The sequence below is a fragment of the Eptesicus fuscus genome, chromosome 17 (assembly GCF_027574615.1).
Source record: "Eptesicus fuscus isolate TK198812 chromosome 17, DD_ASM_mEF_20220401, whole genome shotgun sequence".
In the NCBI taxonomy this organism is placed as follows: Eukaryota; Metazoa; Chordata; class Mammalia; order Chiroptera; family Vespertilionidae; genus Eptesicus; species Eptesicus fuscus.
Window position 1 is genome coordinate 33,419,529 of NC_072489.1, and position 14,110 is coordinate 33,433,638.

Below are 14,110 nucleotides of genomic sequence, written 5' to 3' on the forward strand. Positions count from 1 at the left end.
TACACACAACCTTTCCCAGAGGAAGGGGGTCTTTTCATCCTTGAATCTCTTTTTAAGAGCAAGACAATTTTCCTATAATTTCTGGTAATTTCTTTACAATTAAACATTTATCTACCCTATGACCCAGCAATCCCACACCTGGGTATTGACCCATTAGAAATGAAAACATATGCACATACATACATGCACATACACACAGAGAAAACATACACAAGAATGTTCCTAGATGCTTTATTCATAATATTCAAAACTTAGAAACAGTCCAGGTTTTAATCTATAAAAGAGTGGAGATAAACTGTGGTACACTTATTCAACAGAATACTGCTCACTAAGAAAAAAGGAATAAATTATCAATATGTACAACATGGATGAATCTAAAAATGTTATACAGAGTGGAATAAGCCACACACAAAGAATACATACATAGTACATGGAGAGGTCGGGGGTGGGAAATCAATGGGGAAGGGTGGATACAATAGGTGTTTGCATCTGGGAGTGGAAGGGTGAGGGCTGGCCAGGATTGACTGGGAAGGAGGTGGAAAAGAACTTTCTGGGAAGATAGTAATGTTTTTCTCATGACAGGTGTTTGAGTTACACAGATGCATGTGTTTATCAAAACAGAAAACATACACTTAAGGTTTATGTATTCCTTTGTCTATAAATTTCACCTAGAAAAAACTGTGAACAAATTTTGCATTTTAGTTAATGGTATGAATATCAAAAGTATTTAGGGAGAAGTGAACTGATATCTGTGATTTACTTTGAAATGGATTAAAATAAGAATAATTGGTTAGAGCATTGCCCCGTGCACCCAAGGGTCAAGGGTTTGATTCCCAGTCAAGGGCAGGTACCTGGGTTGCAGGTTTGATCCCCGGCCCTAGTCAGGGCACATGTGGGAGGCAACCAATCAATGTGTCTCTCTCACATTGATATTTCTCTCTCTGTCTCTTTCTCTCTCCCCTTCCACTCTCCCTCCCTTCCACTCTCTCTAAAAATCAATGGAAAAAATATCCTTAGTGAGGATTAACAAAAAATAAAAAATTGATACATGGATAAAAAGATAGACAAATGGATTGATATGTGATAAAGCGAGTTAATAAAATAATGATTGATACTGTATGGGTTCTTATTGTAAAATTCTTAAAAATTTAGTGTACACTTAAAATTTTTCATAATGAAATGTTAGAGGGAGAAAAGGTTTGTACAAAAAGGTTTTCAAGGCCAAATAAATTTAGAAAGTACTATAACTTAATGAAATGTAAGTAGATTCCTTTAAGGAGAGATTTATTAGAGCCTTAAATATACTGATACAAATGCTGAACTTATATACATTTGTGTGTGTGTGTGTGTGTGTGTGTGTGTGTGTGTGTGTGAAGAGAGAGAGAGAGGGAGAGAGAGAGAGAAAGAGAGAGAGCGAGCGCGAGCTGGGCAACAGAGAACTTCACGTTATCCTGTACCCAACATTCACCTGTCCTGCGGGGCCACCACCCAGGGACTCTGTCCCCTGGGCTTCAGCCCCATTCCTACCAGCTCCCCTCCCTTTAGTCCTGAGCAAAGGAAACAAGCTGCTGTACATCAAAACCGAAACCAGCAGGTCTTTCTAGCAAGCTTGGCTGCCTTTCCTGCTCTGACCTTCTAACACCAGTAAAAAGACTGCCATTAATTCCCCGTTTTTGTCAAATGAGAAAGAAGTGGATTTGGGCCCTTTTCAAGAGGAAAATGGATTTCCTAGGGCTTGAGCAAATTCCTTGTTGTTCCTGATTTTAATTGGTGATTAAGCCCTGAACATCTTGAGAAATTAAACCAGTTTCATAGCCCAGATCTACAGAAAGCCAAATTGCCACAGTTCTCCACTCTCACCATGTGTTACAGTGACATTTCGGATACTTCCCCGTCTAATTTTGGTGACTTTTTGTTTGAATTCGCTCTCGGCGAATGCTAATCGCATGTGGGGGTTACGTGTGCTGAATACATTGACATTTTCTCTCCCGAAGGAAGAACTATCGCCACCGCCACCCTCAACAACTTTTGCTGTGTGTTGGACACAATCGGTTCAGAGGCCTAAGAACAAGGAACAACACCTCGGCTACATGCCTTGCTTCAGTCGCTCTGTCTTCCCCTAGGTGCTCAGGACCCAGGAGCTTCAGGGGGGAAAGCCTCGTTAAGTGACCTGGTGGGCAGAGGATTCTGAGTGTCCGCTGTGAGCTGCTCGGGAAGGGACAGCAAGCTCTGTGCAGGCATCTGGGGTCCGCTCACGAGCCCACGAATGGGTTCCAGCATCCGGGGCCAGCGATGCTTCCAAAGCCAGCACTGTGCCAGCAGCACTCATTGGACTCGATTCCTTTTCAAGCTGTTTGTTTGCTTTCCATGTTCATCCCTGGAGCCTGTGGAGAAACAGCTAGCAAACGCCTGCAAGCTCATCTGCCCACCTCTGCTAGGAAGCCTGCAAGGCTCGCTGAGGCGCGGAACGCTGTCTTGCTGTGCAAAGGAAGTCTGTGCTGTGAACACACTGTATCCTCACTCCTTACCCCTGCCAGGGCCTATCACAGCCTAACAACCAGGCAGAGGTCAAAGGCTCCCTTGGCCAAAAGGCTTGTGATAAACAAATTTTCCATAAGCCTGGTGATGATCTGATTGTGGCCTCACAGCCAACGATTTCAGAGAAGCCTTCAAAACAAACATTCATTTGAACAATCAGATCTTGCGTAAACATTCCAGGAGCATTGCTACACATCCCCAGTGGAAAACCCAACATGTGCCTTCCCATGGTCAGAGGCTCTTTAGAGAAGGCATGGAAGACACTGCTTCGGCTGAAACCTATCTTCCCTTCCCTCTCATGCCAATTTCATCAGCAGAAAGCAATTCAAACGGTACCAGTTGCTCCATGTGCCAACACAGAGCTGGCCTGGGGAGCAGACTCCAGGCACCAATAAACCATGGTAGCCACGTGTTTCTGCTTCATTGCTACCCTGGCTTATCATCCAAGAAGACTGTGTCATGCTATTTCAGCATTGGCCAATACTTCAAACCACCACTGTGCACACACATCAATGCAAGTATTTTACCGAGGGTAGTAAGATGTCAATAGGTTCAGACTACTGATAATACCTACTCAGAAGTTCAAATAAAGGCTGAGTCCAGGCATGGTTTCTTAATCCAGCCTAGCTTTCCCTTTCTGGCTGAGGCCAGAGTTTGGATTGAGATTTCTTCCTTGGCTCCACAGGGGCCTCGTGTTCATCTTTCTCTTGCTCACATTCCCCTCTATAAAAGACAGTGGTTGTTTACTGAGCACTTAACCTGCACCCATGCCTCATCATCATCCCACATTACACAGAACAGGTAAAATCATCCCTATTTTTGTGAGAAAAGTGAGGCTCAGATAAAATTGGCCAGAAATAGTGCCTACAAGCAGCAGAGTTTGGATTTGAACCCACTTCTTCTGAGCTTCCAATACAAACTCTAATGGATATGCCATACTTAACCCACTTTCTCCTGGGGCTGCTCCTTCCCCCAGGCAATTACTCTCATTCTTCATAAAACAACAGAGCCGCTCATGCATTGATCCTTTCAACTATCAAACCTTTCCTGAAGGTTTGACACAAGTAAGTGCTTACTAGTAGCTTCTTTCCAAGTATCCAGTCCCCAAGTCTTTCTGGTTCCTATAAGCAAGCAGGTACCTACACGATCCACTGTGGTCTCCAGAGTCTGTAGTTCTCATAGTCGCATGGTTTTTCTTCTCAAGTGGCACAAAGCTAGATGGTAACACTGATTTTAAGGGTTTCCAATTGAGAAAGCATGAAGTTCTTCCTAGAAATGACATGGATTTAAAAAACAAAGAACAGTTGGTCCTTCATATCCTTGGATGCCAAGGGCTGACTCTAAGTCATAGTTCTATGAAGATTTTTCCACTGTTGCAAGGGGTAACACCCCAAACCACGAGTCATTCAAGGTTCAAGTGTAAAAGTGCAGTCAAACTGAAGTTTAGAGTAGGTTTTAAGGAATCTCAAGAGAAAGGAAACATGATTATCTCAAACCACACACACACACACACACACACAAAACCTCAGTGATGAAATTCTGAAATGGAGCCTCTTACCTTGCTTTAATGATTTCATGTAGGACTTCCGTGAACAATGTGAACACATTAGAAATAGCCACTTATTTTTAAGTATCAGTTTTTATTAAAAAGTGCATTTTGATTAATTTACGATCTAGGTAAGCTATTAAGATATCAGTATGCTCTCTGAAATAATAACTTTACAAAGATTTAAAACAAACCAAATTTTAAAAGCCTTTTTATTTCCTTCACCATTATTGTTTTACAATACAAATATCACCTTGTGAATACACACACACAAAAAAAACCCTACAGAAGATAATTCTGCTGCACGTAAAATACAGAATGGATATATATATACTTCTTCATTCTTAAAAAACTATTTTGTTCTCCACATTGGCAAGTATAGAATAGAATACTTCCCCAAACATCCTTTTGTTAGGAACACAACTTAGAATTACATGCAGTTTCTGCACAAATATATTTTAAAGAAATAGATCTCTTTTTTGTTGTTCACCAACAAAATTGTCATGAGAGTATGGATAACTAATTCATAGCTTTCAAGTTTTAGTTAAGTGATCATTTTCAAAACTCGCTTTTAAAAAAAGAAGTATTCATGGCTATTTTCACTGTAGAGTTAAAATTGAACCACCAAATAGGTAAAATAATGTAAGTGGGCCATGTCGTTGCCGCCGGCTCACAATATGGGAGCCGGCGCTGACTTTCTGATTACCACCACGCCCCCACCCCACCCCCAGTCTGTAATTCAGAGCAACTGAAAAGCCATAAGCAGTCTTCTGATTTAATTTAGCTATAAATGCAAAATTTAGTAGTGTATACATACATTTATATTTTCGTGGAATACTTTATTTTAAATAAAAACATTTTTTTAAAGATTGCCTACTGACCATACAATCAAGACAAGAAAGGCACTAGAAACATAGACAAATTTCTCTCCCAAGAAGCATTTTTAAATTTTAACTCTCTCTTCTCTTTGACATGTAAAAATCTTGAAATTTGGTTTTCGTAACATCATTTGAAAAATAAAGTTAGGAAATACTTAGAAAATCACTTTATAACAGAACCTTTTTATTTATTTATTTTTTTTTTTTGCACTTTTTGACACACTGTCTCTGCTGATTTTACAAAACCCAAAGTTACTAAACCTTTCTGTCTGTCATTTTTATTTGACTATCGGTGCAACAGGTAGAAAGATTTCAGAATCAGACCCCATTCAGGTACTTAGAAACCTTCATAGAGACATTTGCTAGAAAATGGCTTACAGCCCAATCTTTGGGGCAAGAGATATGAAAAGTATGTTTTCCCAAGAAAAATAATACACTTTATTTCCAGATGTGACTGGAAAGAACAGAACTTAGGATACAAAAGCTTACATTTATGCTGTTGCATCATATACAAAGGAACATGGTGGTTGTGGGTTATGTAAATCCCAGACTTATGAACAGGAAATGTGTACAGTGCATGATAGGTTAGATTTTCTTTATTGTTGTCCAACGCAGGTCCTTTGGAGAGAAAAAGATCACAGTGCTGACCAGGTAACTCAATAGGTTAAGTCAAGGTAACCGTTGAAAGATAGCAGGATTAGGGAGGTGTTTATTTTATGGCATCTTCTCTCGTGGAGTTCTTAGCACTTTGGACAGGTCCTCGTTCCCCCACTTTGCACAGCTGTTATGTGTCATTCACCAACCGGCTGTATTTAACTGGCCTACTGAGGTGGACTACTGGCCAGGGGAAGGGCCAATGGTAAGATCGAGGTACGATTCCTTGGACATTCTTTTCAAAGTACTGAAATGGCCTGTACCACCACACCCGGGCCAAGAGGTTCATCTGGGAAGCTTCTTTGAGCACCTAAGACAATAAAGAAAGGAAAAACCAAGTCAATAAGAGCAATTAACTTACTCCAGCCCCAAAAGGAACATACATATTTTTCTCATGACCTTTCACTTTAAGATCAAATTTTTTAATATTAAAATGCACAAAGGGCCCCAGACTGGCTCCATGTCCAACCTCACCCCAGTTTCACAGTCACACCACCATTCTACACTTGGCACTCATCTGCAAACTGGGAAACACCCTAGTAGAAAAACAAGTAACTCCAATTCCAGGAGTGCAAGGAAAACCCGTGGCTTACTCAGCCTCTTGTCTATAGATAAACACCGCAATTAGCTTTTTAGTTACTCACTCTTCTACAATGAAAATGGACAAACTTAACGTTAAATATTAAGCTGGTGAGGGGCCAAAGGTAGGAAGAAGAGGGTAAGAATGCAAGTCAAGAAACAGGTGGGCACAACTTAGTAAATATTTTCAGGGACAATGAGAATGTGATATTTGTTCTAACAGGATGCAATCTCCTATGCCATTATTAACACATTTCTTGGTCGTTTTTTATTTTTAAGTGGATCAGCATCACAAAAGATAACATAGTCATAGTTGACTATCTCTTAAGGAAAGAGAAGCCTAAGTAAGGCATCTGTGGATCCTTTGTACGTTTCCCCTGCCACGTCAGTAACACCAACCCAGGAGAAAAAGACGCAAAAATCAAATGGGGGAAAGCTCACTTGCTGATTGGCCATAGTGTGGTACCACCAGAAGAGTCTTGTAGTGATGTAATATGCCACCACCACGTCCACAGTGTAGTGGTCATGCGCTAAGAGAATACAGAAGATTCCAACTACGCTGAGAAGCCAGCAAATCCAGTGATACCACCAGAGTCGTCGAGGGGAATCTGAAGAGAGGAGAAATTTGCAATAATCCCACTATTCAAGTACCACTAAGGGCGCCCAATCACACCTCTACCACCATTGTGAATGCAATTTCCTCATGTCCTTCTTTCTGCAAACCACCTCTTGGGCTACCAAATCTTTAGCTTATCTGTAACCAATGTTAGAATAGGAGCATCTTATTTTACAAAGTGTTTTTACTAGCAAGAGTAATTCATATTTGGCTGTTATTTGACTCATATAGTCATAAATACAGTTTAAAAGGACAAATAAGGACAGGCTAATGTATCATGATCCATTTTTTTAAAAAGCTGTTCTTGGACATTTAATTTATATGTAAATAATTGGGGGTTAATTCTCTATACAAAATCAATCCTTTCAGTCCATAGATCCTTATACATGGATTAATTATAATTGATCTGTCTTATTTGCTTTCCAATCTGTGCAACCATACACTACTCTGAGTCTTTGAGATTTCCACCTTCTCAAATACAAATCAGAGAAAATCCAAATGCCTGGGAATTCAGTCCAAGTGCATTCCCAGTGGTGCGGCAGTGTCAGATAAACACTGTCCGTGCCTCCACTGAAAATCACCTGAGGGAAGCACCAGCATCTCCATTAGTGTGCGCCTTTCAGCCTTGTACTCTCAACAGATGGTCTGAAATTCTAGGCATAAATAGTTTGAATGTGGTCTACCCTCCCTCCCCATTCCAGGGGAGAAATTTCAGGATTTTATTAGATTCTCAAGGGGTCCAAGAATCAATCACTCATTCATGCAACCACTGTATATTTATTGAGCATGTACAATGTGCCTGGGATGGAACTGCTCTAGGTATTGAGATCAATGTACAAAACAGGCAAAAAGCTTGCCTTTGTGGGAGATCCCTTTCCAGTAGGGAAGTAAGACAATAAAAAATAATTATAATAAATAATAAAATTATATACTATGTTAGGGGTCTTAAATGCTATGGAATAATAAAGTTGAATAGGATAAGTAGGATCAGAAGGGTGAAGGGTGGTTTGCAATTTTAAATGGAGGGTCAGGGTAGGGGTCTTAGTGTATGTATTATTCCATTTCCAGGAGAATTTATATTTGATAACTTAACAACATAGCAACAAATATTCATTCCTCATGCAACATTATTATAAATGTCCATCTATTTTAGTTTTTACCTCCTCTCTCTCACCCATTAAATAGCTATCGGTATCTCACTTTAAACATATAGAAACCAAGACTTAGAAAGGTTAAGTGTTTTTCCCAAGGTCACAGAGGTAGTGATAGCACCAGGATTAAAAAATCAGAGTTTGTGACCCAATATAGCACACTGCTTTATCATCTGCCAGAAGGATAAGGCTCAATCCCATTAAAGGATTTCAGGTACCAACCAGCAGGAGGCAGAAATCCCTCCTCCAGGCCCACTGACATCAGACCCATTCGGTTCCCATTTTGAGTCGTTATATCCTGGTACAAGGGCTCGATCACACCCTGACAATTCTGAATAGACATTGTTAGAATTCGCTCTATTTGGTCAGTGCCTCAAAGCCTATCTTCTCTTCTCCTGTTGTGTCCCCTAGCTTAGTTTTTCTTAAGACCAAAACTGGGCATTCACCCTTCATTCTACCACTGTCTTCTGAACCTCCACAATCAATCTAACTGTCAACCCTTCCTGGTTAATCTCCCTCTGGTCCTTCTACTTCTCTCCATCCCCAATGCCACCCCGGTAGTCTGAGCCACCACCATCCTGTACTGGACTACAGCAGCAGTCTCCTAACTTTTCTCCTGGTCTCGTCTTCTCCCTCTCACATCCATCTTTGCAAGCTGCTGCGAGTGGTTTCTCCCTCCAGAAAGGATAAGGTGACACTGCCCCACTGGAACAAGCCTTCAGTAGGCACCCCATCTCTGACCGATGGAAGTTCGGATTCCTTCTGGTGGCTTACGGCATGCTCCGTGACCTGGTTCCTACTTACCAGTTCATTCTCATTTCTCATTATCCCTACTCTAAATTCCAACCATGTTAAACTTCCAAGGTGCCATACGATCCCAAGACATCCCTCCTGTAATGTGTGTCCCTCCTCTGTGATATCAGCAACCTGGTTAACTTGTCACTCTATCATGGAACTGCCTGTATAAGGCTCACTGGGACTGTTTCTAACAGTAAATTATTGAACACAACTGAATTTTCTACAAGTAGATAAATGAAAAAATATAATCTGTGGTTCATTTATAGTACTGAAATATAAACAGCAATTAAAATGAACTAGAGTCTCATCTCAAAAACACCATTGAGAGAAAAGTGGCATGATACCATTTATGTAAATTTTAAAAACCAGAGAATAATATAATATACAAGTACAAAAACATGCATGGAAATGATATAGGGAAATGGGAGGGGGAAGGGACGAAATATTTTAATCATATGTTAACACTTTATTTGCTTTTGTGTTTCATAATAAAATATTTTAAGTGCATTTCTTTACAGGAACTTTCCCATTTAGTGTCTGCCTCACTTAGTGTTCCTGAGCCTATGGCCTCTACAATCATGGTCCAAAGACGTCACTGACCCATCACTGCACCCTCAGCTTAGAGCATAGTGCCAGGTGCTTGGAAAAATGGCTACTGAGTGAACACATGATCTTCCATCATCCAGTTGGTCAGGCCCAATACTAGATTTCTGTGTCCTAGAGATCTCCTTCTGATTCCTTCCAGCGGTTGTCACACCCCACAACACTACAGATGACACAGAAGGGAACAAGAAACTCCAGCCAAGAAGAGCAGTTACTCCCTCCCACATATAGTCTCCGGTGCCTGCTGTCTGTGTGCAGGCAAGGTGGTGAGATGAGGCACTGCCCTTCGGGGCCTCCAGCCTTGCTTCGGCAGACTTGCCACAGACCCTAGGAAATGGCAGGCAAGAAAATTCTAATGGAAGCCTGTTTTAGACTTACACTCTTTGATAAATAAGTAGGTGAGTGTGAGCATGACCGTGTGGCCGCTGTACAGATAGTCCCCACACATGTTGTGAGAGCCAGTTATGGACAGGCCACCACCAGCAATGAGCTTCATTATTCTCCGCAGTTGGGCTTCCCAGTCTCCGAAAAGCTGGTGGGGAAAGAGAAAACAAGATTTATCAGCCCACATGAAGGTGTGCTATAATTACTATTTATATTCAGAACTAGGCTTTGGGATATTGTGATTTATAATAAGAAATATATATTTGGTCTTTGTCCCTATTCCTGGCACAGAGCTTCTAAACCCTTTGGAATTTCCTAAGCGATAAGAAAAGTGAAGGTGTCTTTATCTTTGTTATTCATAACAAGCCATTTTCAACCACACCTGAGTTCACCTTAGTGCGATGAAAAGCCCCTAAAGATGTTTGCCAGAATCAACCAGGTGGTGCGAGGGTTGGAGCTTTGAGTCCACTTCCTCCCACCTCTGGCTTAATCACCAATGGCCAGTGACTTAATCAATCATGCCTACGGAGCAAAGCCTCCACAAAAATCCCATGGGAGAGGGTTTGGAGCGCTTCCAGACTGGTGAACACGTGGAGCTATCAGGAGAGGGTGCACCCTGGAGAGAGCATGCCTCTTCCCACATACCTTGCCCCGTGCATCTTTTCCACCTGGCTGCTCCTCAGTTATATCCTTTTATAATAAACGTCTGATCTAGTAAGTACTCCTGGGTTCTGTGAGCCACTCTAGCAAGTTAACTGAACCAGAGGAAGGGGTCAAGGGAACTTCAGAAGCAGATCTGGCCTTGTGATTGGCATCTGAAGTGGGATAGTCGTCAGTGTCTGAGTCCTTTACCTGTGGGATCTGACCACTCTCTCCGGGTAGATAGTATCAGAATTGAGTTAAAGAGAGTTGGAGAATTGCTTGGTGTCAGGGAAACACTCCCCCCGCCGCCCCCACCACTATACCACACACACCTGGTCACAGGTATGTTCAAGGTGGTTATTGAGAGTAGAGGAGACACATAAGGAGAGTCTTTCCTTTAAAAACATATTATGAGCCCCCCCCCCCCCCCCCCCCCGACCACCACCTTGAAGACTGGCCACTCAATGTTTATGTTCCTTGGGCAACCCTCAGAAAGAGTATGGAGTAGCTTCCGAACTTTCCTGAGATATTAATATGTTTTATATTTCAACAGATGCTTACCCATTTTTTCTATTATTCTGATAGAGAAAGAATTACTGGTTTGCTCCTATTACTGCAGTTTGGGGTGGGGAGTTTAAACCCCCAGGGAAAATTTAGAGATATATTTTCGCATGCGTGGCCTGGAGCACAACTGTTGTATTGCTAAAACAGCTGAAGATTGAGTAGTCAAATATACAAATAGTGTTTGGTATATGATTTCTGGGGACCAAAGTAAAACAAGGAACTGAGTAGGATGTACCTTCAATCTTCTGAAATTATATGGATTAAATTGCATGTTTTTCCTTTCAATAAAAGTGAAAAAAGTTTAAGAATAAATTTACCTGTCTCTCATACAAGTCTAAGCTGGTTCCTAGAGTAATAAATAGCTTGAACAATTCACTCGCTGCATTTTTCAATTGCTCTGTCAAATGAAATGTGTGACTGTCTCTATTTTATGACTGTCAGACTCTTTTTAAATTCTGGTTGGCCAATTTAATCACCATGATCATGTTGCAGCTTTTAACTGATAATATTACCACTTTGGAAAACATGTTCATATAAATATAAATTCATTATAATTTCCCTTTAAAGTTTTTACGAAGATTTCTAGTTAAGGAAAGCAGGTTGAACACACCACAGAGAGGATACGAATTTCCAGATTCAAAGGGATCACTGAATCAGCTCAATAGAAGAAAACAGATCTACACAACAAGACTCAGCATCATGGAATTTCAGAAACAGGGGCAAAGAAGAAACCCTGAAGCTTCCAGAAATTAAAAACAAGCTTCACATGAAAGATCAGAAATCAGAAATTTTCAAAAGCAACAATAGAAAACAGAAGGCTTTAGAAAAATGCCTCCAAATTCTGAGGGAAAATAATTTCCAACTTAGAATTCTATACCCAGCCACATTATTAACTAAACACCAATTAAGGATAAACTAAAGTCATTTTCATATGTACAAGATTTCAAATATTTTACCACCTGTGTACTCTTTTTTCGGGAAATTACAAAGGACATGCTCCACAAAAGAAGGACTAAACACAGAAAAAGGAACAGGATTTGCTAGAATGCTAATAAAAGGAGGGCTGAAAACTGCAGTCAGCCTAGAAAGTGAGCCTCCCAAATGGGTGAGTTAGAGCTCTGGAGAGCTGTCTTGAAGAAGATGAGACTGATAGAACACCCAATGCCTCTGACTGTATGGCTGGGAGAGTCACAATGTGAGAGTGAATAAGTATATAGAAAACAAATAAAGTAAAAACCATGGTAATTACTAATTCTACAGGAAACAAAATACTACAGAAAGGGAAAATTATAGGAAACTACATGACTTGACTGGGAATAGCATTTACAAAACTGTAATAATGTAAGCACTGCATATTGAGTTAAATCAAGGAGAATCCATGTAATTTCAGATGATTGAAGGTACAGCCTACTCAGTTCCTTGTTTTAATTTGGTCCCCCCAAGTCATGGCTCTTCTACCAACTAGCTGTGTGGCCCCCAAGGGAAAATTACACTGGGAAGACAGAGCAAGAAGTGTTCTGTCTTAAGAGAGTGCTCCACATACTCTGCTCAGGGTTACCTGGCTGCATTCCATGGGGGCAGGATGGAGTGTGCTTACTCCACTGTAACTGTGACCACCCCATCAGTAGGCTTCTGGATGTTCGTTTTCTTAAAATATATTTTTATTGGTTTCAGAGAGGAGGGGAGAGGGAGAGAGAGATAGGAATATCAATGATGCGAGAGAATCATTGATAGACTCACTCATGCACTCCCCCTACTGGGGATAGAGCCTGCAACCCAGGCATGTGTCCTTGACTGGAATGGAACCCGGGATCCTTCAGTCCACAGACTGACTCTCTATCCACTGAGCCAAACCATCTAGGGCCTGAATGTTCATTTTTGAAAGAAGAGGTATTTTGGGGGACATTCACATCAACACTTTATCAGTGGACAGACACTACAAGTTGTGAAAATTTAGGTCTCATAGCTACATTAGGATGTGAATTATGGTCTCCTAAGGTCACAGAAAAATCAGTTCTCAGTGAAAATACACCAATTTTCTTCAACTTCTAATGAATGGCTAAGGAATTAAGTAAACTGGCCAAGTCACTTAAGCAGCAACCATGCACAGCAAGAAACAGAGCAGAAGATGGGAATGCCTTCTGAGTGAGACAGGCCACTCCAGTACAGTTTCAGCCAGTGAGCCTTTGGTTGTTAAAAAAACAGGTTTCTCAAAGCATTCTTTCAGTGCTAAATCACACCGGGCTCTGAGGGTGTTCTGTTCACCATCACTCAGTATGAAGACAGCCCAGTGCCCAGCCTTCTCTCTTAACTGCTTTGAAGAGCAGGGGCGTTCACTGTGCTTCAGCCCCACTGGCAGGGGAGGGAGAACCTGGGAGAAAAGCTCATCAAACAATGCTGCATACATCAATGGCTTTGGTGCGACTCTGACGAAAATGAGTAGTAAGGAGTAGAAATGTTATTTAATATCGTCCTTGTGCCTTACTAATGCTTTCTCTTACAGCAGCCCTGAAGAATCAGCAAGGCTTCCTGGGCCCCGCCGCTGTTCAGTGTGGCAATGTGACCCATGTCCTCTGGCTCCGTGCAGGTACTGCCTGCAAAACTATATGCTACCTGTGCACTGCCAGTCCCTCGCAAGCCTGAGTGAACCAGGAATTGGGTACATCTAGAGGAACTTTTCCTTGAGCAGTCTGGGAACCTTACAGAGGTAATGTCATGCTATCACTTCCCATTCCAACAACCATGAACAGCCAGCTGTTGCTCAAAGTATTCATTCATTCATTCATTCATTCATTCAATGAATCCACTGAATACCACCACCAGGGCAAATCATTTCTTTTTTTTATTCCAGAAGAACCATTTTCCTCGAAAGCAAGAAATTCAGTATCATCCATGACAAAGCAAGACGGCCAGCTGCTCTTACACTCAGACCACGGATCACACCTGCTGTGGGAATCAAGCGTCAGGGAGCAGGAGGACCAATGGAACCCTGTCATTCCCACCCCCACAGCCTTCAACTGAGAAACACACACTACACACTGCGGTGTCCCCTCAGCCTCAACTTCCCAATTGACAAAGGCCTGAAACAGCAAAATTATATCCTTGAGCATGTCCTTGAAGGCCCCACAGGCCGGCAGTGTGTTTATAAGTTTGATGG

General features: G+C 41.5%; 1 protein-coding gene across 6 annotated transcripts in view; it reads right to left on the minus strand.

The window, feature by feature from the left end:
* Positions 1-4,278: 4,278 nt before the first annotated feature.
* SGMS1 (sphingomyelin synthase 1) overlaps positions 4,279-14,110 on the minus strand; it is a 251,170-nt gene continuing 241,338 nt past the window's right edge. For 5 of the 6 annotated variants that reach the window (XM_054729295.1, XM_054729296.1, XM_054729297.1 and 2 more), the window contains 3 exons: positions 9,742-9,895; positions 6,637-6,803; positions 4,279-5,926 (listed from right to left, as the gene is read on the minus strand). In XM_054729295.1, coding sequence (XP_054585270.1) covers positions 5,747-5,926; positions 6,637-6,803; positions 9,742-9,895 — 501 coding nt within the window. In that variant the 3' untranslated portion in view covers positions 4,279-5,746. The remainder of the gene's footprint in view (positions 5,927-6,636; positions 6,804-9,741; positions 9,896-14,110) is intronic. The other variant, XM_054729299.1, reaches the window with a different exon arrangement.